The following is a 23,579-nucleotide window of genomic DNA, read 5'->3' on the forward strand; positions in this document are numbered from 1 at the left end:
CACACCGCCTTCTCAGACACTGAACTTCGCAGCCTGACCCATTTGTATTGGACTCGTAGCTGACTTTGATCCTCTGACGAATCTCTCTCGGTTTTGCCAAGTTGTCGGTGTTTTTAGGGAGCAGGGGAGGCTTCATGGTGCCTTTCACAGGTAGCTCCTCTCGCACCCCAACCCCCCCACCTCCACTCCTGTCCCCCTTTTTTTATCCCTTCCAACTACCCCTTTTCGCCTACCAACTACCCGACTTACTGAGCCCAATCCAGAGCCGCGTTTCAACGCAAGGAGAGGCACAACACGGATGAGTGAAGGAGCAGTCGGCCCTTTCAGAATGTCTCGACACAAAATCACACTGCAACCCCAGACACTGCATTGGATGCCTTAAAACTATGCACAAAAGCTAAGTGACCAAACCAGCTACTATTCTCAAAGTGCATCATGTGTTGTGCTCTTTTAATGCATTGTCAGTCCCTATGCCTTTGTTGTGAGGAAAATGGAAAAAAAAATATTATTTGGAGGAAAAGTTTTTTGTTTTTTTAAGACATGAAACATTCCATCTTTTTCTGGTTAATTATTATTTTTTAATCTGTACATACGGCACAGTTGTGTTTTTTGTGTTTCTTGACATTTTGAATGATTAACAGGTGCTTTTCTTATTTTAGCGGATTTGTTATTTTTGTTGTCAAGTGCTGTAAGACTGTTGAGAGAAAAAAAACTGTTTACAATTTGTTGTAACAGCCATTTTGGGGAGAAGACTTAAGTATCAAGCCATTTTGTAAAGGCTTTGCCGTATAGGCTTTTTGATACATTGCTTGTTGCAGTTCAATTTTGATGAATAAAACATGTTGATATTAAAAAAAGGCTTTCATTCAGAAAATCTGCATCCGATGACACCTTCTGCGCTATTAGATCAGGGCTGAATTGTCTCAGGGTTTGATGCGTTTTCCTGAGGGTTCAACCACGATACTGTGAAGTTTATCTATTGTTGCTTGATACTGCCCTCTAGTGTTCAGAAAGAAAGACTTCAAGAGAAATAACTGAAGTTTGAAGTCCAGGGACAGATTTTTGCCTTTGTGATGCTCTTTATCATGGCTTGTCTGATTCCATGCCTCCTGATCTTGGCTTGTCTGGTTTACTTTTATTATAATTCAATATTTTCCAGTAAAGTATTACACTAGAGGAGGAAAGGAGTGAAAATCAGTTGTGCAGATCCTGACCCTACAGGCTTATGTGAGGAACTTATGTTTCATCTTCAAAGAAAAATCAGGCAGTTGTCAGGTTATCACATAGTTTAGACTTTTATTTGTACTTTTTCCCCCAGTTATTTAACAGTGTAGTTGAATCAAACGTAGTGTCAGCAAAATTGTTTCCTTTTCTAAAAGCAGTCAGATATACTGAACTGATATTCCCTTCAGTCCTGTAGGTCATTTGGTCCATCAACATTTCTTTGTTTTAGGTAATGGCTTCAATTTACAAGCAGATAGACAAAGCACATTTTCCCACAGCCCAAATACTGTCACCACCAAACATCAAGAGGGCTGGGCCCTTAAGGTTGTGTTGAAGCTCTCCACAGCCAATGCTGGCTTGAGGCCTCAGACTTCTGCCAACCTCAGTACCGGCTCGGGCCAGAAGGTACCAGCGAGAAACATTTGACAACACCCCACACAGACGATAGTAGAACATCATTTACACTTTTTCCAGGGCAATGAAAAAAAAAAATGGAAGACATGGAATGAAAAAAGGTAGCCAATTTGCTTCAGCCTCTGAGCAGCACTAATGTTCCTCTTCAAGCATTTGGTCGTCCACCATGGAAATGGAGGAAATTACACTTGATGTTTGACAGATGGATAGTGTTGATTCATTGGCACATGAATAATTTTAAACTGGACTGGAAAATGAACGTGAACATGAAGTGTTTTGTATGCTATTTTTAAGAGAAATGCAGTCAACTTTGACTCCTCTTATGTGTTTGGGCACAAGCTGAGGTACTTTATATATAAACTCTGAAAGCAAGCTTAAAACCCACATTTGTTACCAACATGCTTAAATTAAGCACATCAAGCTAGTACATAATTCAAGGGACATAAGCTATTTCTGGTGATAGTGTTAACCGAAGAACCTACACTCTACACATAAATAAGTTTCCCAGAATCATAAATTAAACATACAAATTGTTAAAAAAAAAATACTAAAACTAATCCATGAAAACAGAACCAAGGAATGTGGCATTTCTTTTCCAAAAAAAAAAAATCATCGTTTTAACCCATAACTTCAGTATACATGTTCAGACAAGTTAAGGCACATTTAAGCATTTGGCTATAACTTTGTTACCCTTGATCGCTCTTTCCTGGAACCTCCGAATGAGAGTCTGGAGGTGGGAATGGGGTTGTCTATTGTACTGTAGTGTTAGTTATTAAATGAAAATGTCAGTTATCCAAATGAAAACATCCACAAAAACAGACAACATATTGGACTCCAACCAAGAGTCTGTGCAGAAATACCAAACATGCGTTTACAAAAACATACCTGACTTAAAAATACATAAAATCCACTTGGCAATGCACAACCATATTTGTTCGAAAGTGCTGAGAATCACTGGCATGGTCTAGGCGATGCAACACTGCAGGCAGACAGCAGATCTCCCCCAAAGCATGTCTAATAGTAAAAGTACATGTCTCGAATGTGTGAACGTGACTCCTGATGTGTCTTACGAAAACATGGAGGGGCACCAACAGTACCCTAGACAGCCATGTGCACCGCCAGCGTCTCCGCCATCACAACACCTTCTTCTTTCCTGTCGACTTCAGCATGTGCTGTCCAAACTGCAGGACACACACACACAAAACATAGACAAAAGACAGAATACAGAGATCAAATCATACCCATGGGGAGATGCACATGATAAAAATGACCATTCACACCGAGTCACTTTCACTTCTGTGGCCGAACTAAGACACAGCGATTGTGACGGGGTCAGTAGTACAAAGGTGGATGGTGAACGTATGCTTTCACTTTTAAAATACAGTATGTTGGGGCTTTAAACCAACACACATTCCCTTGGACTAGAGGTGGGCGATCTGACCATTTTATATCACGATCAATCTACTTTTCAGGCAAACGGTGGAGATAGTAGAAGGACATCAAATATCACTAATGTATCCAAACTTCACATGAAGCTTTGATGGTGTGGGTCCATGCTGCATTGACAACAGAATGATTGTCTATTAGATGGCTTTGCTTATTGGCCAACAGAATGACTGCCTAATAGGCTTGACTTTGTTGATTTGACAAATTGGGATTTAAGACACTGATACATGCTTAGATGATTTTATGGTCCTATGGTCATCTATTGGCAGCGGTTTGGGAAACAGCCTTTTAACTTGGTATTTTCCTACATCTTTTTTGTTCACATTTTACTACATTTGTTTCTATTTGAGGTTCGAGTACTTGTACAAAGAGGTATTCTGAATGGTAAATAACTTTGTTGAAGTTAAAATGTTGACATGTTTCCTTTGGACCTACAGCCTCAGTAGCCAGCAGGACAAATAACACATAAGAAATGTACGTTTCTGTAGTATAGGATTGGATCACATGGCTGACTGAAAGGAGGAGGGTCTCCCTCACCAGAGGCGTGTCTGTGCAGGGCTTCTGCTCAGGGACAGGGAGGTAGAAGTCGTCCTCACGGTCCTCACGGTGGCGGTGGGCGAACTTGCGCTTCAGGGCCTCAGCGATGAGGGAAGCAGCGTCTGTCGGGTCAGTGAGCTTTGGTTTGGTGTGGCCTTCCTCTGGCCCACTGGACGGACACATACGCACACATGACACACACACACTCATTAATTACTTTTTCATCAGTGAAGAGACTAGTTGATTGAAAATACACAAGCCATGGTCAAGCATGTTTATGGCATTTTAGCACTTTGTCAAAATGAGTGGTACAGACTTAATTATTATGTTGATTTAATGTTTCTTAACAGCAATCCATACTGGCTGTTCAAAGTTCAGCACTTTAATGTCCAAATCAGAAAGGATAACGTGGGACGTATGATAACTTAGTCTAAATATTCGACTCAAAAGACCTCTAGGCCATTCAGTATGTCTAGGCCACCTGCCAGAGGTTAAACACTTTCAACTTTAGGCTAATCTAGTTCTAGTTTACAAAAACACACACACACACACACACACACACACACACACACACACACACACACACACACACACACACGTCTCACCGTTTGACGGAGCGCAGCTTGACTTTGCCCATGTCCTTGAGCACGTCCAGCATGCTGGGTGTCTCAGTCTGTCTGGAGTCCAGTGCTGACTGCTGGTCACCCTTCTTGCCCCGGCGCTCTCTGATGAGGTCAATGGCCGAGAAGCTCCTCTGCATGCCGGGACCCGGTGGGGGTGGGGGCGGAGGCGGTGGTGGTGGTGGGGGAGGGGGCGGAGGGGGCATGTTGGGACCAGGGGGAGGAGGGGGCGCACCTGGAGCAGGTGCTGTGTGCATCAAGAAATCAAGTGAAGCAAGATTACAAGCGGAATAGTAAACATGTATGGAAGGACATGTGCATGCATGTTAACATGTCGACAAACACCATGACAGAAAACAAGTGCCCCAATATAAGCAGGCATATATGTAAGTGCAAGTATGTTTCCTGTAGCTAATTAAATGGGCTATATAGACAAACCTGTCTATTATTAGAATTAAACAGTATTTCCTTGCAAAATGGGAAACAATAACAGAGATTGTGACCTTCCCCACCTGCTCTGAGGTCGAGTTCTCTCTCCCTCTCTCCTGCCCCCGCCCCCCTCCAAAACCTTTCCTCTCCCCCCTCCCACTCTCTCACCAGCTGTGTTTGCGCTGCGCTCCTGCGCCAGAACGATCTGTGCAATCTGAGCCCTAAGGGTGGCCAGCTCGTTCTCCAGGGCGCTGATCTTCTGGATGGCCACATCGTTGGTGGCCGTCGGCCCCTGCGGCGAGGGCTCGGCCTGGTTCAGGCTGGGAAGCGAGCGCTGGCGCCTGAGTGGCTGCTGCCGCTGCTGCGTGCGGAACACCAGGCCTGACGGAGCCTCCGACCTAAAACCAACCAACCAATGCAGGGGAAACGATCAGTCAGTCAACCAATTAACACAATGCCCCGCACCTAAAACTGGACATAATCACATTCAGGTTGATGGTCTGGTGAATGTTTACTGAGTGTTGTTCAAGTTTTCCTGATGGCTCGGATAAGTTATCGGCCCTTTCTGTGAGACAAGTGACTGCTCATTATAACTTAAACAATCCTCGCTTGTTTTATTCGTCCAACCTTTTGTTGTCTCCAAGGATAAGGGGGTAATAAAATGGTATAAGGGTAAAAAAAACTAAATGTTTATGGGTTGTCTAGGGTCTGCTTTGTAGGAGTTGATTAAGCACACCTGGATCTGTCAGTGAAGTCATTTTCTTCTTTGTAGATCAAGGCGACGTCGGCTAGGGAGGGCACCAGCCCACTGGGTGTGCCAGGAGGGTGAAGGGCAGCTGCGCTGGCAGCATAAGGGGACAGCTACAGGAGGAGACGGAGGCGTGAGACACGATCAGACACAGACAACAATCATTCGCTCAGCATGACACTTCAGTTCACATGCCAAGGAAGGCTCTGCTGAGTAAACATTAGGACCGTATTTACACCTAAATCCTGTTTGGAGCATTAATGGAATGATTCTTATTTGATTAGTAACTTCACAAACGTTAAACACATAGATTACTGTTAATGACAGTCTTTAAGGTGGATAAGTAGCTACGCTGGCCAAACATTTCACGTAACCAGGAATTGTAAGAACAAAGATTATTTTAAACAGTGTCGAAAGAGCAAACATGTGGAATGTTTACACTGTCAGTCCACTCTGAAAGCATTTCTTGAAAGTGTGAAGCAAAAGAGCAAGAGAGGAAAGAGAAATTTAATTTATGTGCAAGCTACATAGCCTAACCTCATCTTATCTTCAGAATGCTTTCCTATAGACAAGCATCGGAAGGCTTTTCCGATGCTTGTGGGCAGAACATTAACTACCCTCTGTCAGCACAAGCTAATATTTCAGGTAACCAGGGAACTGACCTAAAGCAGACAAGCTGCATTCCTCACAAAGGACAGCTGGGAAGAAAGAAGAGGGGGAAAAAAGAGAGACAAGAAAGATATACTGTTGACAGAAACAGGGATAATTAGCCTTTAAATAAAACTAAGCCATTACATAAGCCACATTACTTCAGATAGACACAACATTGGCAATAATAGCTTTGATGTCGACCGTGCATTTGTTTCAGGGTCATGTCATTTGATGTTTGTGGTGTGGACAAATGCTAGGGTATCAACATGGGAAAGAAGCCATGTATAGTGTTTTGATGCGGGCTTGAAGGAAAGAGTGAGAATGCTGAACATTTATTAAAAAAATAAAATAATAGGTAAACAATGCCAGGAAGTGCCCCAAGACAGTATAATGCAAGCTAAGAAGAAAAGAACAGGTTCTTTAACATGCATGTAAAACAGCAATAAGGCAGAAAAAGAACTGTAATAAGAAGCCATGTGATATGCCGTATGAATAAATGTAATTGCACATGAAAAAGAGTTTCAGCCATGCATGTACAGACAGGCTTTTAAGAGAACTCTGCCGGTCTTAACCACAGGGCATAGTGGATGGAAACAAACATTACATGGTATTACAGACAAAAACATGTCAGAAACAGACAGCATGTTTACTGCCATTGTCCATAGTGGTAAGAACAGTGATAGTATGAACACCCAATTTTTTGTGTTATACATATCTGTACTGCCAATCACCACATTCTAATATTTATAAACACAACATATCACTTATTTTCCACCACCACAAACAACACTACTTAAGGTGGACATCTGCCAACAAACACACACATCTTCTCCATACCTGAAAGTGGATTCGAGGGCAGGGAGCAAGAGGGAGCGTAGACCCAATCCTCCTGACTATACTCCTTGCTGATCCAAAAGTCCTTGCTGATCCAAAAGTCCTTGCTGATCCAAAAGCCTTCACATGCAGAAATTATGTTAAGTCATTTACGGAATCAGTCAAAGGAGAAATGCATTATGTTGCAAAAATAAATACATAATAAAATCTGTCACATACCAGGTCCATCTCAATATTTGTAAGGCTTTTATTCATTTTATCTTTGGTTTGCACGGGGTGCTTCTATCATCCACATGGTTTCATCACCTGCAAAGAGACGAAATAATTACGTATGGCCACAATTACAATCTGAAGAGAATAAAGTTAGCGAAGGGACGTTCAAGGCCAAAGTTTACCTACAAATAAGTCCAGTGAGCCCTTGATAAAATTGCCAGGGCCAAAGGCTATTTAAAGGGAACACGACAGGTCTCCTAATTCAGCTAGTTATCGAGTTTGTGAACTTAGCTAGCTTGGAAAGCTAAAGATACAACAGTCCCGTTGTTCCCAAATCCTGTCACGATAATTAGTCTCAGTCCTGAGCTGACTTATCTAGCAAGGTATCATCAACATTACCTGGTCATTTAGTTTAGTTACCATACAAATAACGTCACGTATGGAATTGTGTGCGAAATTAGCTAGTACCCGCCACCCGTCTTATTTATCATAACTTTACTCATAAACCAACTTCACGTTACTCATAGGACTCAAAACAGTGGGAGTACTGATGTAACGTTAGAGGTTGGAACGGTCATCAAATGTTAGGATACCCATCACATTAATATAATCAAATCACAGATAGCATTTACTGACAGCGTTATTCAGATTATTAAACAACTTCGTTTGGGACATCTGGCGAAATAATAGTTAGCTAAAGTGAGCAATGTGAGCAATGATTAGTATCCGAGCTCTTGGTAACATATCCTACACAACTTAACATATAATGTTACAAAACATAAAAACGAAAAAACATTTAACGTCACCTAACTTTACCATAACAAATTCGCGGGTACGGTGTACATACTCATCTGATGGGTGTCTAACGTTACAAATACATTAACTCGGAGGTGAGGGAGTGAAGTTTCTGGCTTGCTAGCTAACGATAGCTGCGTAAGAAAAACCCAAGCTAACGTAGCTTGCTAGCTAGCAAAAGTCCATACAGTTCACTGAACATGGCTATCTAATATTAGCATGAAGCTATCCGCTTTTGAGATGGCAGTGCTACCCAAGTCCTTCTGTGATATTTCACAGCAGCTAACGATAGTGAACGTTACCTCACCTGTTGATAACTAACTAATGACATGATACTTCTATGTATTAGAAAGATATGTCTACCTATCAAGGATAAAAGCGTTCTTCGTCGATTCTAAACCAAAAAATAAATAAAACCGTACTTACTTTGGATAGTCTTGGGTGTAAGGTCAACATATTTAGCTAGCTAAGGATTCCCAACCGCTGTTTTCGGGTTCCTCCATACGTTTACTCCTTGCTCAACTTTCGGATCTTCTTTGTTGAATTTCATGTAAGATGACGGCTAGCTCCCTGACTCACATTACTGCCACCCACAGGACGGTGGGTTGTGTTGAGCAAATCAGTCTGAGTTAAACACAAATATTCATGTCAAGTGCATGCAAATATTACAGATCAGTTGTATTCTGCTTCAACTCAAACTAAGATACAACGATTTAAACACATTGCCATAATTTGGAATTTAGATTGTACTGAAACATTGATTTATGTAAATTACTAAAAATGTTTCATGTTTAGATTTGAGACGCTTTTTGATTAAGGACAAAAGCGTCTGCCAAATACTTTAAACTTTACATTCAAACCTGAAAGGAGTTTGTTTCGTCTTAGCACCAGCCTTATTTCATCCTTACTGGTGCTTCGTTGGCATATCATGCGCTTTAGGCTTTTCTTTGTGTAGACATTAAGCATCTTAGCAATATACTTATAGTTATAGTCATAGTCCATAAGAACACATCATCATACTAGCTAAGTCAAGGTATTGCAAAACACTTTTTCACCAGCTGCAAAACGAATGTCCAAAAGCTACCCGCACCCCGTATATTAGCCTTTTAGTAACAATCCTCCCCAATGGCCTTTAGAATGTCGCTGTGAATGAATTCGACCAATCAGTGTCTTTGAAGTTAAGGGGTAGCAAATAACCAAACACAGCACAGCTAGGCTAGCGAAACAGGGTGAGCCCTTTACTGGCTGTGAGCTTCATGAGGGTAAAATACAAGTCAAACAGCATAGCTCCAAAATCGTCTTTATGTATTTGGTGTTAATGTTTGTTTGCCAGGGAACACCTTGATTTGTTTGAGTCTCAAGAGTCAAAGCTATTTCATATTGAAATTGACACTGGACTTCTGGAAGAAGGGAGAGACATTTAAAGAGAGGTAAACGTTAGCTAACGTTAGCTTTAGCTATCTGCTAGCTCATTCCTGTAAGCAGTGTGTTGTCTGTCTGTCCTGGGCGTGTTAAAGGTTATGTGTGGGTTGCTAAATGCCATTACATTCTGGACACAAGGTGATTTGTCAAGTAGGCCACCATGACCTGTTAACTCGGTCATGAATTTATTTGCAGTTGTAACTGGCAGTTGTATAATTCATTTGTACAGTGGATTAATTTATTTTTATTTCAATGAAACGGGATTGGTCCATGATGGTTGTGTTGACAATGACATCAGTACTGAGGATTTAGCTATACCTCAGAGGCCAGTAGGCTAACATGCATCTTTCTTTCTCTCTATTTTTTTTTAACAACAAACGACAACTTGCCATCCTACGTAAGGACCACTCCTGCATTCGTTTAGTGTCTGATGATATTGTCTTGAGCTACATTGAAAGGCTTTTCTAAAGTTAATAGCTATAGAGAGGTGGCAACTGTTAGCTGGTCAGCTAGCTAACGTTATTTAGCTATGATAGCTGGCTAACAAGGCCCACAGATCCACTTTGGCCTTTCTTTCGTTCTGTCCCCTGTGTTACACCACAGAGGCGGACTTCAAGTGCACTTTGTGATATTAACCAATGTTTCTGGGTTATTCATGACTTGTAGAAGGAGAAAGCTGTCATAAAGTGATATGATTGTGTTCATGGTTCTACCGTTTTGCTCGTTATGTCAAGAAGCCGGCTATTCGGGTTCGACAAATGCCACGTAAACTGGAACTTGGAAATCATAGGATAACGTTTGTTGTCTCATCAATATTGTATCAAATCAATGAAATGTTTTGTCCCGTAGAAAATGTATAGCTTTATCAGTGGAAGTCTCTTGATCATTTTGCGAACGACACTTCCTAACTCTTCTGTCATTTGTCATACTCCTGAACAACCTTCTACAATAGAAATGTACTTTAAAGTAACACTATGCAACAATTTGACACTTTTTGAGGTGTGGCTTTATAGGCAACTAGTTTTGGTACCATCCTCAAAATTAAGCAATTGGTCATGTGAAGGACAGATAAACACCTGTGTCTTCCCCACTAGCCATCCAAGATATGTCCTATGCTGGAACCCTGCAAAAATGGAAGAAAAGCTTTCACACGCATGACATTGCCAGCTATACTGCCAAAAGACACCAGTTAGTGTGTTGGCAAGCTTATATCAGTGTCAGCTGGGCTGTTGTGGTGTTTGCAAGGTTTTTGCATGCCTTTAAGGAAGTTAGCTTACTAGTTTTGGAACAGAACTCTGTATTGCTGCTTTTAATCAACCTTATTGTTATACCCCATTAATTAATATCTCATACCTTTTATGCTGTGAGAGTGCTGCTATACTTTTGTACTTGAAATCTTGCTAAATTCATGAACTCTTATCTGTCTTCCTAGTGTAAGATCTGCAGTCTTTGGTGCATGGCCCTCGGTGTGGCGTCACCATGAGTGGGGAGCCAAGCGCGTTGGCTGTGGTCAACCAGTTACGGGACCTGGCAGCTGACCCTATGAACAGGCGTGCAATCGTAGAGGATCAAGGATGCCTTCCCGGTCTTATTTTGTTTATGGACCACCCCAACCCACAAGTGGTCTACTCAGCGTTATTAGTAAGTAATTTTTTGGTCTAACCCTAGATCAGGAAAACAATGACGAGACATATCTGTTCATTTCTTTTACATTTACATTTAGTAATTTAGCTGACGCCTTTGTCCAAAGCGACGTACAAGGGAGAGAACAATCAAGCTACAATTTTATGCAGTTGTATCTCTAGTTATTCTGTTCATGCTTTCATTTATACCACTTCTGTCAGTGCTTTGTCTTTGAACTCCTGTTATATGCATACTAGCCATTTCCATGTCCCAACTGTGCAGGTGTACAAAGAGTTGACCCAATGAAACCACTAGCATTTCCTACCCTTTAGATAATTACGATTATTTAGTAAGGAAAATAATTGAAGAAGACTTTTCCCCCACTTCCTACTTTATATAAAATTATTATACTACTGAACTGTACTATTCCTTACTACACTAAAGTGTGAAGTCTGACATGTTATCCATTCGTATCTTCCTTGGGCTGCTCCAACACATTGCTGTTGAAGGGCTCAGGTAAATCATTTCTCTGAATGAAAAACTTTATAGATAGAAAATTTGTCAGCTTCCTCGTTAGTGGCAGACCCAGATGTGATTTGGCACCCCCACTGTCTATTGCTGTCAGAATGGCTTATAGTAACGTCCAGTGTACCATGCTCCCCACTGCGCATGTCGCATAGACATTAACACTGTGGCTTTTCCCCCAGCAGTCTCGGAGGAACGAGACAAAGTGGAGACATCTGTCGTCTGCCCTGTTCTTTTAAAGCAGCTGGGGAGAATGAAAAATCCCATCAAATCCCTCCTTGTAGGCCTGTGTTGTGTGAACAGTATCCTAGTGTCCTCAGTTTCTGTAGAACTAGAAATACCTATTCATTTCGTTTTTCTGCTGTAGGCCTGGATTTTACATTCCCTTAGGCTTGTAAGCACTTATCTTCCCTCCCCTCTTAACCAACATTATCACAGAAGGACAGACTTGTTACTCTGATGTGTGATGCAATCCTATTGAGCTTTTCTGTTAGTTATGAATTACTATCCTCAACCCCATTAGTCGTTCACTACAGAGACATAAAAGGTCCTTTATCTTTGTCCTTCCTTTTAGTCTAGAGTCCTTGAACATACATTCCCATAGGGCTGGTCTCTGTACACTTGGTCTTAGCTGTGTAAACACAGCTCTGGCTGCAGCTGGACGTGTTTGTGTTTGTTTGTCTGACTGAAGAGCCATAATGTCCGCCTGTGTCCTTGTCCTTGCAGGCGGTGCGCTACCTGGCAGAATGTCGGGCCAACCGAGAGAAGATGAAGGGGGAGCTGGGGATGATGCTGAGCCTGCAGAACGTCATGCAGAAGTGAGTTCGCCCGACTCAGAACCGACACGGCACAACCGCATGCGTGGCATATTTTTTTATTTTTTTTCAGGGTGGGAGAGGGGGAAAATAACCCAAGCACCAATCCTCCTTACTTTCGTCTTCTGGATTGTGTGTTGTAGGCACATATCTTCAGTGGTTAAGGGGCTGACTGTGGCTGTGCTGTCACAACAGAGTTGATTCATTGTGAATTTGAATGGGGCTGATAATGTAAAATGTGCTGTTTTTGCAAGATGTATTGTGACAATAACGGGCAGCTTGCTAGTGCATGCAGAAATGTGCATTTTTTGCTTCACGTGGCTGTCATGCAGAGGTCTGCTGAGCTGTTTGATTTAATGTGTGAGATTTGCATACTTTGCCAGGCAAATAGTGTAATTAAGGATAGGACAGCCCCTCGTTCAGTCTTTGGATTTTGTGAGATTAACGTGAAATGGGCCACCTTAGATGGAAATTAACTGAGCTGTTCCAACATGTAAAAAGAAAGTTCAAACTTATGTTGTCTTAAACCTGACTAATTCTTCAGCACACCAGGGGTCTGATAAACCACCTGAGCTTTATGTGAAGGCAACATACTGGAACTGGTTCATTCGATACTGTTGTCAGTTTTTGCATTGGCTCAGATTTTCACCCGTATCTTAAAAACATTTAACGTTGTGGCAGATTTGAACTGTATAACAACCCAAGAATGGTTGCTATTGTCAAGAGCGTGCTCGTCCATTTTCATCAGATAAAGTTGGTTTAAGTGATTATAGCAGCTCAAAACACACTGTTGTCTAATTCTGAGGCTTCTCCACAAGGTTTGTTTAATTTAGGGGTGTGAGGTCCACAGGAGGGTGTTTGGGGGCTATGTCGAGTGTTAGGGTCCCAGGGCACTTTGACAGTAAGTGACTGCTGTTTATCATGAGAGATCACGCAGAAAACTGCCAGAGGTGGGCAGAATGCGCCATGATTTCCCCCCTCCTCCTCCTCCTGCCAGCCTCCTCCTCCTCCTCTAGTGGCCCCTGGAACTGCCAGTCATTTTGGTTACTGTGACGCCTGTCAAAGAAGTGCCCTGGAGTCTCTCACGCTCTCTGTGTTTCGACTCCAGACACTCTGACTTTGAGTAGAGGTCATTTGAGGCTTCAGATTAAGACTCCAAGAAGCTCCATTTTCACTTTTTCACTTTTTGTCTTTTTTAATCCACAACTATAACATCCCTGTGACCCTCAGGTGTTTTAACTTTACTCTTCTGGACTGTGCAGTACTATACTTTTTGTGAATTCATAACTCTTAGTGAGTGTGTATGTTTAGTGCTTAAACATATTATATTAAAGTATAACAGTGGTGTTTTTACGGGAAATCTGTTTAGCATTTTCACCCAGCCCAATGATATCTTTCAGTAAATAGGCAAGTGGAAAAGAAGTATTAAAAGACAACTGTAACTGTAACCTTGAATGAGGCTCCAATCCGCTTCTGAGTGTAGAGGAAAAAAAAGAACTGGCAGCTATACTGCTTCTGTATGGCAGGGGTGGCATGTAAATATGCAATACAGTAGGCGTGCCCTGCAGGGTGCCCCGGGGTCTTCTGCACGGGCAGGAGTCCCTCATGCCTGGCTGGCTGGCGGGCTGTGAGGGGGCAGGAGGCCGGGCAATACCAGAGAGCAGATGTCAACTCCTGTAGCGCCGTCTGAGTGATGGCCGTCTGACGTGGCCCATATACGAGGGCCCACGCAGGGTCCCCGTGTCAAAAGTGACCTCGTATGGTGATGGCAAAGAGGTGCTGAGTCTCCTAACCCCCTCGGAACAAAAGGGTCACTCGACCAGAGACAGCAACCTCATGCTGGGAGCTTCTAAGCCCCCCTTCCCCCCTCTCTCTTTTCCTCTCACCATCCCTAATTAGTTCCTGGTCTCTTATTTTTAGATAGATGCTCTGGCGTTGACATGTAGTATTAATGTTGAGGGTTGATTGACACGTAGCTATGAATTAAAAAATGGCTGATATGTGAAAGCCATGTGGAAACTAGGTGAAGCATGTGAAATGTCCGGAGATGTACATGGTGGTTTTATTTTTACACTGCAAAGGTTAGCAGGAGACAGCGCTGTCTGGCTGGCTAGCTCTATCTATGCCCCCATACTGGGCAGTCCTAGGCCACACACACACACACACGCACACTCACACGCACACATACAATGTAGTTTTATTGTCCCCTGGTGTCTGCTGCAGAGATGACCTTTTGAAAGATCAGTCGTGATGAGCAGAGATACAGCACAGACACGCCTGAGTGAGCATGAGGGAAATTTTTTTGGAAACATGAAAAGAATGCAGGTTGAATTACTTGTGACGAATTACTTGTGGTTGTCATGGTTTCACGTGTGATTTCATTCCATCATTTAGAAGGGAAAAAAAGCAAGTTCTTTCAAATGTAAATTAATATGCAAAATTCTGAATAACATGAATGAATAACTGTATCATCCATGTCTCTGAGGTGACAAATCCCTCACACAACATAATATTTGCTTTTGGTTGTAAATGGTAAACTAAATATCCACAAATGGATCCACAAACACAATCTCATGAAGGGCATGTGGGCTAAAGGCTAGTTGTTGTTTGTGTTCAGAGGCACGACGCCAGGGGAGACAAAGCTGCTGGCATCTGAGATCTACGAAATCCTTCAGAACGCCAGCAAGTCGGAGGCCGAGGAGGCAGAGGCCGCTGCCTCCTGCAGGCGTAAGGCTCAGTTCTTCCTCGGGGGCACCAACAAACGGGCCAAAACCGTGGTCCTGCAGATCGACGGCCTAGACGACTCGGTAAGTTTCTCCCTTCGTTTCCCCTCTTACACAGCTTCCCCGGTGTGTGTAAATAAGTTGACGAGACAAGATGGTAAGAGATTCCTGAAGATAAAGAGGGACGCAGCTGTTCAGATAATATTTGGTGGATGTGGTGTCTGTGATGATACTCTGTTTACTTAGCAGTGTACATAAAATCCAATGATATGTTCATCACATGTTATGCACTATGACATTTTTTTATACAACGTACTATGTACTCCTTTCAAATAAAGGCATCCTGTGTAACTGAACACGTTAGCTAAGCGTTGTTAGCATATTGGTCTACAGCTGAGCTGGCATGTAGCCCATGACTTTGGCAATGTCTCTCTCTATATCTGTTTTAAGTAATTCTTTGATGATGCTCTCTGTAGATAATCGTATAGTTCATTGCACGTTATGTATGATGGCTTAGTCACGTTATACAAAGGGTCATCCCTTATAAGTGCTGATTCCTGTCTAACTGAATCCATGAACTAAGCTGTTAGGTGTGTCTACAGCTTGGATGGCATGTCGTCCATGAGGTTGACCTTCTGTTTAACACGGCCTAGAGCATGCTGTGTGTGCGTGTGTGCGTGTGTGTGTGTGTGTGTGTGCGTGTGTGTGTGTGTGTGTATATGTGTGGGGTGGGGCGGGGGAAGAGGTGTAAATACCACGAATCAAACAACATGGGGTGCAGATGTAACCTGAGCCATGCGCCACAGGGCAGCAGCACCTAGCCAGGTGACATTACAGCTGCATCTGTCTCAGATTCACTCTGTTTGAGAGAATGGGGGGGGGGGGGGGTCGCTGTTGGTTGTAATGTGTACAAAGGTAATGTCAACATAACTGTCTACCAATACCGGTGTTTGTGTGTGGTCGTGGTCGAGTGAGACTTTTTTTAGACAAAATGGACTCTCATAATAAGTGTGCTATCATAAACTGTGTGTGTGTTTGTCTTTTGGCCCGTTGGCTGTCTGTATGTCTGTCGGTCTTTCTGACCTTTGGTCCTGTGTGTGTTGTAATAATGTCTCTCAGGCCCGGCGCAGCCTGTGTGAGGAGGCTCTTCTGAAGATCAAAGGGGTCATCAGCTTCACCTTCCAGATGGCTGTCAAGAGATGCGTGGTGCGGATCCGCTCCGACCTGAAGGCTGAGGTGACACTCTTTTACATCTCACATTGCATAGAAGTCTAGTTAGCGTGGAAGGACACAAACTACACTGAAGGAAACTCAGGGAGATGAGACACCGATTACCACTCGCATGTCAATGGCCAGTGCTACGCTAGCTACTCAAGACCAGGAGAATGAGCACCACATTGGTTCTCAGTTTTGGCACCAACACTTGAAGAGCCAAGCACCTGAGCTGCAAAAGCCACATTACTGATGAGCACAGTAACCCATACCCCTAAGCTGATTGGCCACGCTTGTGCATGATTTCAAACAGCCTTTGGGAAACCAAGGAGTTGGCACCAAACTAGTCGATGCTCACTGACTGAAGCTAATGCTCGAACACCTGTCCCCCGGAGTGGGACTGCCTTCATAGTATCAAGAACCTCTTTGATAGTGACCTGAACTGCTTTTATTGTCTAATGAACTGTGCCGATGCTGTGTTCTGTGATGTATGAAGGCTGTAGGAGATTAGTGAAACCTTAGCAGACACAAGTGAGACTGCAGTGAGTTTGGAGTAATGTCCTAACCACGCCTCGTTCTTCTCCTTCTCTACAGGCCCTAGGAACAGCCATAAACTCAACCAAAGTGATGAAGGCCCACCAGGTGGTGAAGAAGGAGGATGGAGCTGAGGTGAGTCAAATGTTCTGAGCACTCAGACCATGAACCCACTGGACCAGCAGCCCATTGCCAAACGTGAACCCTCTGGACCAGTAACCCATTGCCAAACGTGCACCCACTGGACCAGTAGCCCATTGCCAAACGTGAACCCTCTGGACCAGTAACCCAAAGCCAAAATGTTACTCTGGTTAAGGAGGCTATGATGGAGTCTTGAGGGTACTGGTTTAATATTGGAGTGAGGATGGATTAAGGTGGACCACTTGTAACATAACGTGCTCTACGTTCATATTCTTTCCTGGGCTACAGTGTTATAAATCCGTGAGACGTTGCTAGCTAGCGGCCCACTTACGGTGCAAACCCATGACACCGTTATGAGCGACCGATTTCTAAACCCCATGCATTTCAACGGGAGCCAATCCATTGTGACGTAGACCACCGTTTTGGGCAACGCGACCGATAAAAGTTGGAACATGTTGAATCCTATGCAAATGAGGAGCGATTTTTCCCGGCAACGGCCGATGAGATTCTTTGGTGTCGTCTCTGACGGTTTGAAAATTGTAGGACTGTGGCATCGTTTGGTCGTTTAATTTGCTAAAAAGAAAGGCTCGGATGGCCTTGTAAGGGCTTGTTGTTGCTTCTGGTATGTTATATATTTAATCCTGGGCTTATTTGAACACAATGACAGGTTTGATATAAAGACAAGTGACTAGATAGCCTGCTCACTAGTCCAGTCTGTTGTTATGCTATTTCCACATGCTACACCACGCCCACTCAAAGCGATGGAAGCATATCGCGTCACTGTCATGGGTTGGCACTGTTAGAGCTTTGGAAAAATTATGCATGGAAACATACATGCATGTGACCTCAGATTATAAATGCAATGTTGCTGCACATAAAATGTGGATGTGGGGAGCAGTGTGATGCTTTTTTGCATCATTACCAGACAGTTAGAATTTAGTCTGAAAGACGGCGCACAAATTACCTCTCCCCTAAGCTTCCAGAGGATATAACACTAGGTGAAAAATGTGTTCAGACAGTGAGTTTAATGAGTTCAGTAATGCTCCTCATGTTGGGTCCTTATGTGGGCCCCTCCTGGATGTGTGGGAGAGCAGTGGATCTCCTGCTGTCGTGAGGCAGTGTGGAGAGGCCAGGCCTCAGTGCTGGCGGTGGTGTCTGGCAGTGGGGGGCTTAAAGTGGGGCGAGGGTGATGCGGCCTGACGTGTGGGGGCTGGTGATGCCTGTCTGCCCCAGGAACTGCGACTGGCTTCCCAACACACACACACACACACACACACACTCACTCATCACACACACACACACACACACACGCACGCACGCACGCGCCCTGACTCACTGACTGACACACTCACATGAACTCTTAATACCAGCTCCCGCACATACACACACATTCGCACGCAGACACACACACACACAAACACACAAACTCTCAACACAGGCTCACACACACACACACTTGGTGACACACACACATACACACACACACACACACACTACAAGACTGGCTTACCCCTTCACACAAGTTACTCACTGGGTCTCTCACTCACTCACCCAGTCATATGACCACCCCCATGATCCTCTTCTCCTCTGACCCTGGAGCAGTGGATCAGCATCCACCACCGCCAAGACTTAGTTCTGCGCGCACACACACACACACCCACACACACACCCACACACACACCCACCCACACACACACCCACCCACCCACACACACACACACACACCCACACACACACACACACACCCACACACACACACACACATACATACATACACACACACACACACACACAATCACAAACATTGGTAAGAAGAGCCAGTTTGGTAATTATGAGGCCTGTCTTCCCTGGTGGGGCTTGAAGGGCATTTGCTACCTCAAGGTGTAAAGCTCTGGCCTGAAATGGACAACAGTAGCTATTCATCAGTACCCCCTTCTGTCAGTTGATGTAGTTCCTCCTTTCACCAGCAGATGGCAGAGTTGATTGTCTTTTATGGCATGTTTTCTGAGCTTGAATGGACTGTATTTGCCACCTTTTTTTTAATATTTTTTTTTATTATTGGAATTGTCAAAGAATTATACAGCACTGTATTGGCCATCTTGCTCAGAAGTTGGTGATGGTGGTTTTAGTTTTTCTGTAACGGTTCAGCTTTCAGTGGCTGTGTGGTTTATAACTATAGGCTATAGAATAACATGATACAGATGCAGGTTTGTATCCTTTGTTTAGCATATTTTAGTTAAAAATGGCTGTCTGGACAGGTCACATTTGTGAGTGTAGGGATGAAGTGTCCCAAAGCCTCACTGTCTAATGTAGGACCCTTCTCACACACAGATCGTGAATATCATACGTCCCCTTCTTACCATCAATCAGGTCATCAGAAATGTAACAGTTGATTGTCCCTTGAACTAGGTTTAAAAATATCTTAAGTGAAAAAAGGTTGACTGTACTATATGTGCAAGGTAATCTGCATATCTAAATGAAAATAACCCTCTTTGGAAAATAACTATGAAGGCTTGAGCGTTTTGGTTTTGTTGGCTTAAGGCGCCCACATGCTTATCCGATCGGGCTCTCCGATCTCACGAGGCACGCCCTTAAACGCCCTCCTTGAAGTGGGACCACACCTTTGAGCACCTCGGAGAGCCATCCGAGGGGGTCGGATGGCCTCTGGAGCACCGCTTGAATTTTCTAACTATCCGACCGAGCTGTCCGACACCCCTGGTTAAAATGACGTTTCCTGTTTCGTTCCCTATATGACAGCACATCCGTTTTAAAAAAATCGCTGAGAGATCGCTGGGAACCTGGGGCTGGAGGTCCAGGAGTGCATTAGGAGTTGGAGGAAGATCAGGGACAAGTTTGTAAAAATGAAAAAAACTATGAAGGGCACCAGCGGCGATGCAGGAGGAAAACCGACATCTCCCTTCTTCCTTGCTCTATCGTGGCTCTCGCCGCATATAAAGCATAGGGAGACGTCGTCTAATTACAGCAATAATAAAAACATTTCTTGGTTTTCGAACAGCCTCTTTGTGTTTGAGTTAGCAGAGCATGCAGTGTAAATGATTACATTGTAAAATAACCTGAATTGTAGACGTAAAAAAGCAGAACTGTTTGTGTGGTATAATAATAGAAAATATTCAGCAATAACCGCGAGCTTGGTCATTGTCGTTAGTAATTCATTTCACAACAACAGCCTCTGATCATTAACTGAAAATACACGGGATAAAAACAAACGATTTCTTATTTTATAGTTTGTTGTTGATGATGTAATGGCCTTGTAACATCATAATAAACCGTTGGTAATCTCCACATCCCCTCGTAGAACCATGCAGGTAGAGGTGAGTCGTACAATCATCAGATTAGAAAGGGCGTGTCTCTCGTGAAGTCGTACGAGGTGAATTGGATAACCATGCAAATGCCTTTAGCTTCAGAATTTGCCTGGCTTTTGTGTGAGGATTACTTCACGCCATCCATGTGAGCTCATCTCCTGCCCTGTTCCCTCTCTCCTCCGCCCAGGTGATGCTGCCTCTTCAGGAGGGCTCGGACGTGGTGGTGGAGGAGAACACTGAGCTGCCGGACTACTTGCCCGAGGATGAGAGCCCATCCCAGGAGCCTCACAAGGCCATGTCACGCCTGGGCTCCATGCAAGACGGGGCAGGCTGGTTGAACACGGCCGCCAACTTCCTGACACGCTCCTTCTACTGGTGACCTGCGTTCTGAAGCCCTCCCCAGCCCCCACCCCTTCCTCCTCTTGCCCCGTATACCCACACCTGCCCTCCAGGGGGTGCCGGACTGCCAAGTGCAATTTTATTTTTGCAATAACCATAACTGTGTATAGAAGAGCTCCAAACAACAACAACAGCAGCAACAATAACAATAACAACAACAGAAGCCGCAGCGGGCTGTGTACGATAGTGTCCCTCCAAGTAGCCCTCCAGATGACCCCGCTAGTGCTGCTCACCTGGCCAACTCACCACTAAAGCCATACAGGGGACAGACGCCTCGCTCAGAATGGGCTTCTCATCTTAGCCCTTATCACTTCTTCTTCTTTTTTTTTTTTTTCAGTCAGTTTTTAACGGTTCATTTTTAAAAATGTTCCCCCTTGCTCTCTCTTTTATGGGTCCATCTTTCTGATACCAAATCGGGGTTACCCATGGCATCTCCTAGTGTGTTCTTGTGACTTGGCTTGGGTTGGGCTGACTGCAGGTTTGTCCTGGCATGGACAGATGATGGTTTGTTTCTCTCTTTCTAAACACAAGAGTTCTCTTCTCCACCCCCCTCATCCTTTACTGTTAGCCTGAAACTTCCTCCTTCTTATGGAGAGTATTTGATCATAAAAATTTGCTTCTTTCCTCTACCGTTAAAGCCTCTTCAAAGCATGCTGTAATTTTTTTTATGACTTTTTCCCTCCTTCACAATATTTATCATTTAATGGGTGTGTGAGTGGTTGTGTTTTTTTTGCTACTCCTTCATTTATATCCTTTTGTTTTTAAGATTATTATTTTTTTTTCACTGACACTTTTGAAGCCTTCTGAAGAAAAGAACCCCCCCCCCCCCTACACACACACACACACTCAAACAAATGCGCATCTTCTTTGATCGTCATTTTTTAGCTTTGACTTCACGGAATCCACTTGTCCTTGTTCATAAGCCTCTTAATCTTACCAGGTTCCTTCCATACCAGGAGCTCTGTGAACACCAGCAGAGGCGACTACCTGGTTTGTTGTGGAGCAGACACTAAATACCTCGCTAGCTTCGCTCAGAAAAGGGAAATCGTGAGGGGCTAGGCTGAGGGACTAGGCAACACATCACAGTCTACTGTTATGCCATGTGCCAAGCAGTAGAGGGAGAAGTACTTTATGCAAAACCTGAAGATATATATATATATCTATATATATATATATATATATATATATATATATAAATGAATAGCCTCAACACTACTTAATCAAATGGGTGAGAATGCTAGACACTGCTGAGATTGCTTAAACCCTGTAGTAATGATGAGAAATACACACTAACGTCCTCTTTCTTAGTCACCTTTACCCCACAAGACAAAGTAGATCAAACCAAACTAGTCATAATGCAGAGCCTTCCAGCAAGATTGAGAACACTTGCTTTGCCAAAATCTGCTCTGCCTGGTGCCTGATCACCATTCTCTCTGCAGCTGGCCAGTCCTGCCCCCACATCCTTTTGCATTGGCTCTTTCCTGACCAGCAGTGTCCTTATTGGTTTTTGCCCACCGAGAGACCACACGTGCATATCTGAGCTACTTATTTGCAGGACACAAACAAGCAAACAAAATCACGGGTGCTTGTATTAGCACGCTTGTAGTGTACACAAGTGTTAAAGGTAGAAGGTCGAAGGTCGAAGGTCGAGCCACTGTTACGCACCTCTCATCAGACTTATGATGACATTTTATCGATTATTTGCCCCTCACAATTCCCCCTAGAGAACCCTCTAGTAACTGGAATGGCTACCCCCTGTACAAACGTGCTACCCCTAAAGGAGTTTGAAGCTAGAGCGGATTCTGAGACTGATCATGAAGATTTATCCTCTCTTCTCTCCATTTTCTAATTTTTTAAAGAGAGGTTGGGAATTAAGCGCATTTTAATGCATGGCAGACCAATCCAGTTTCATGCAGATTTGAATGAAACGGATTGCAATGCCATATTATGTGGACTGATGAATTGTAAAAATCTGACTGAGGCCAATTTTGCACACCATCCTTCCAAAATGTTGCCTGCGATCAACATCATTAAAACAGTAATCCTTCAGTATTATGTTTAACTAGAGGATTCAGATCACTTCTTAACTTAAATAATGTACAGTTGATTTTTTGTTTTGTTTGTTACACCACGTGTGTTCTGTTGTCATCCTTACTTGAACATTTCCTCTTGATTTGATTTCTTTTTTTTTTTTCCTTTTCTTTTTAATTAACACGTTCATTTCTCACAGTTCAGTAGGAAGGCAGAACAAGAAAGGGTAGCAAAAACTCCAAATAGTAAACTAGCTTCTCATGTACAGTGTAAATCTGCTATGTGAAGTATTTCAGGTCACAAACAACTGTTGCCTGTTCACAATAATGACAAGTTATTAAAATACAAATAAATTGAAAGAAACTGTATGATGTAATTTATTTCAATGTTTTTTTTTTTTTATGTGTATTCGGTGCACTACTTACTACATTATACACTTATTAAACTAAGCTGAACTTGAATAGATGTAATATTTTCATCAAATATTACAGCAGGAGTCTTTTATCCGTAGACAAGTATCCAAAGTATATCCCTCTTCAGTACACCCGGTATAGATGAATGAAGCCTTACCAGGTGCCGCGTGTATAAGTACTTGAGAACTCAAATCCTATGGTGACTGTAGAGACTCAGCTTTCCTGGACTGGGTTGTTTATGTCTGGCCTGCTTGGCTCTGGTGCTGCTGCTGACTGGTTCTGACGGCTGGGTGGCACCAGGCAGCCGGCTTCCTCCCTCTGCTCTGCCACGCTGCCACATCAGGACCCAAAGGCTTGGCTCTGGGACGCTGGCATCTGCCACCTAGCACCATGGCAACCCATAGAGTTAAAAGAAAGAGAGAGTGATTTTGTGTGTGTGTTTGTGTGTGTGTGTGTGTGAGTGTGAGTGACAGAGGGAGAGAATCTGTTTTCCTTACGACAGAAAGT

General features: G+C 43.4%; 2 protein-coding genes across 2 annotated transcripts; one reads left to right on the top strand and one right to left on the bottom strand.

The window, feature by feature from the left end:
* Positions 1-2,204: 2,204 nt before the first annotated feature.
* On the bottom strand, positions 2,205-8,422 carry mtfr1 (mitochondrial fission regulator 1). The gene is made up of 8 exons (XM_080855004.1): positions 8,338-8,422; positions 7,119-7,209; positions 6,907-7,010; positions 5,407-5,531; positions 4,839-5,068; positions 4,227-4,488; positions 3,622-3,790; positions 2,205-2,819 (listed from the first exon to the last, which is right to left on the bottom strand). The coding sequence occupies exons 2-8, from the start codon at positions 7,156-7,158 to the stop codon at positions 2,772-2,774; spliced, it is 978 nt and encodes a 325-aa protein (XP_080711130.1). The 5' UTR covers positions 7,159-7,209; positions 8,338-8,422; the 3' UTR covers positions 2,205-2,771.
* A 728-nt stretch (positions 8,423-9,150) lies between these two features.
* armc1 (armadillo repeat containing 1) lies at positions 9,151-23,027 on the top strand. Its single transcript, XM_080855427.1, has 7 exons — positions 9,151-9,341; positions 10,766-10,974; positions 12,208-12,299; positions 14,914-15,103; positions 16,139-16,255; positions 16,826-16,900; positions 20,417-23,027. Exons 2-7 carry the CDS (start codon positions 10,813-10,815, stop codon positions 20,606-20,608), a joined length of 828 nt encoding a protein of 275 aa, XP_080711553.1. The 5' UTR covers positions 9,151-9,341; positions 10,766-10,812; the 3' UTR covers positions 20,609-23,027.
* The last annotated feature ends 552 nt before the right edge of the window (positions 23,028-23,579 follow it).

Source organism: Sprattus sprattus (assembly GCF_963457725.1).
Source record: "Sprattus sprattus genome assembly, chromosome: 17".
Lineage (NCBI taxonomy): Eukaryota > Metazoa > Chordata > Actinopteri > Clupeiformes > Clupeidae > Sprattus > Sprattus sprattus.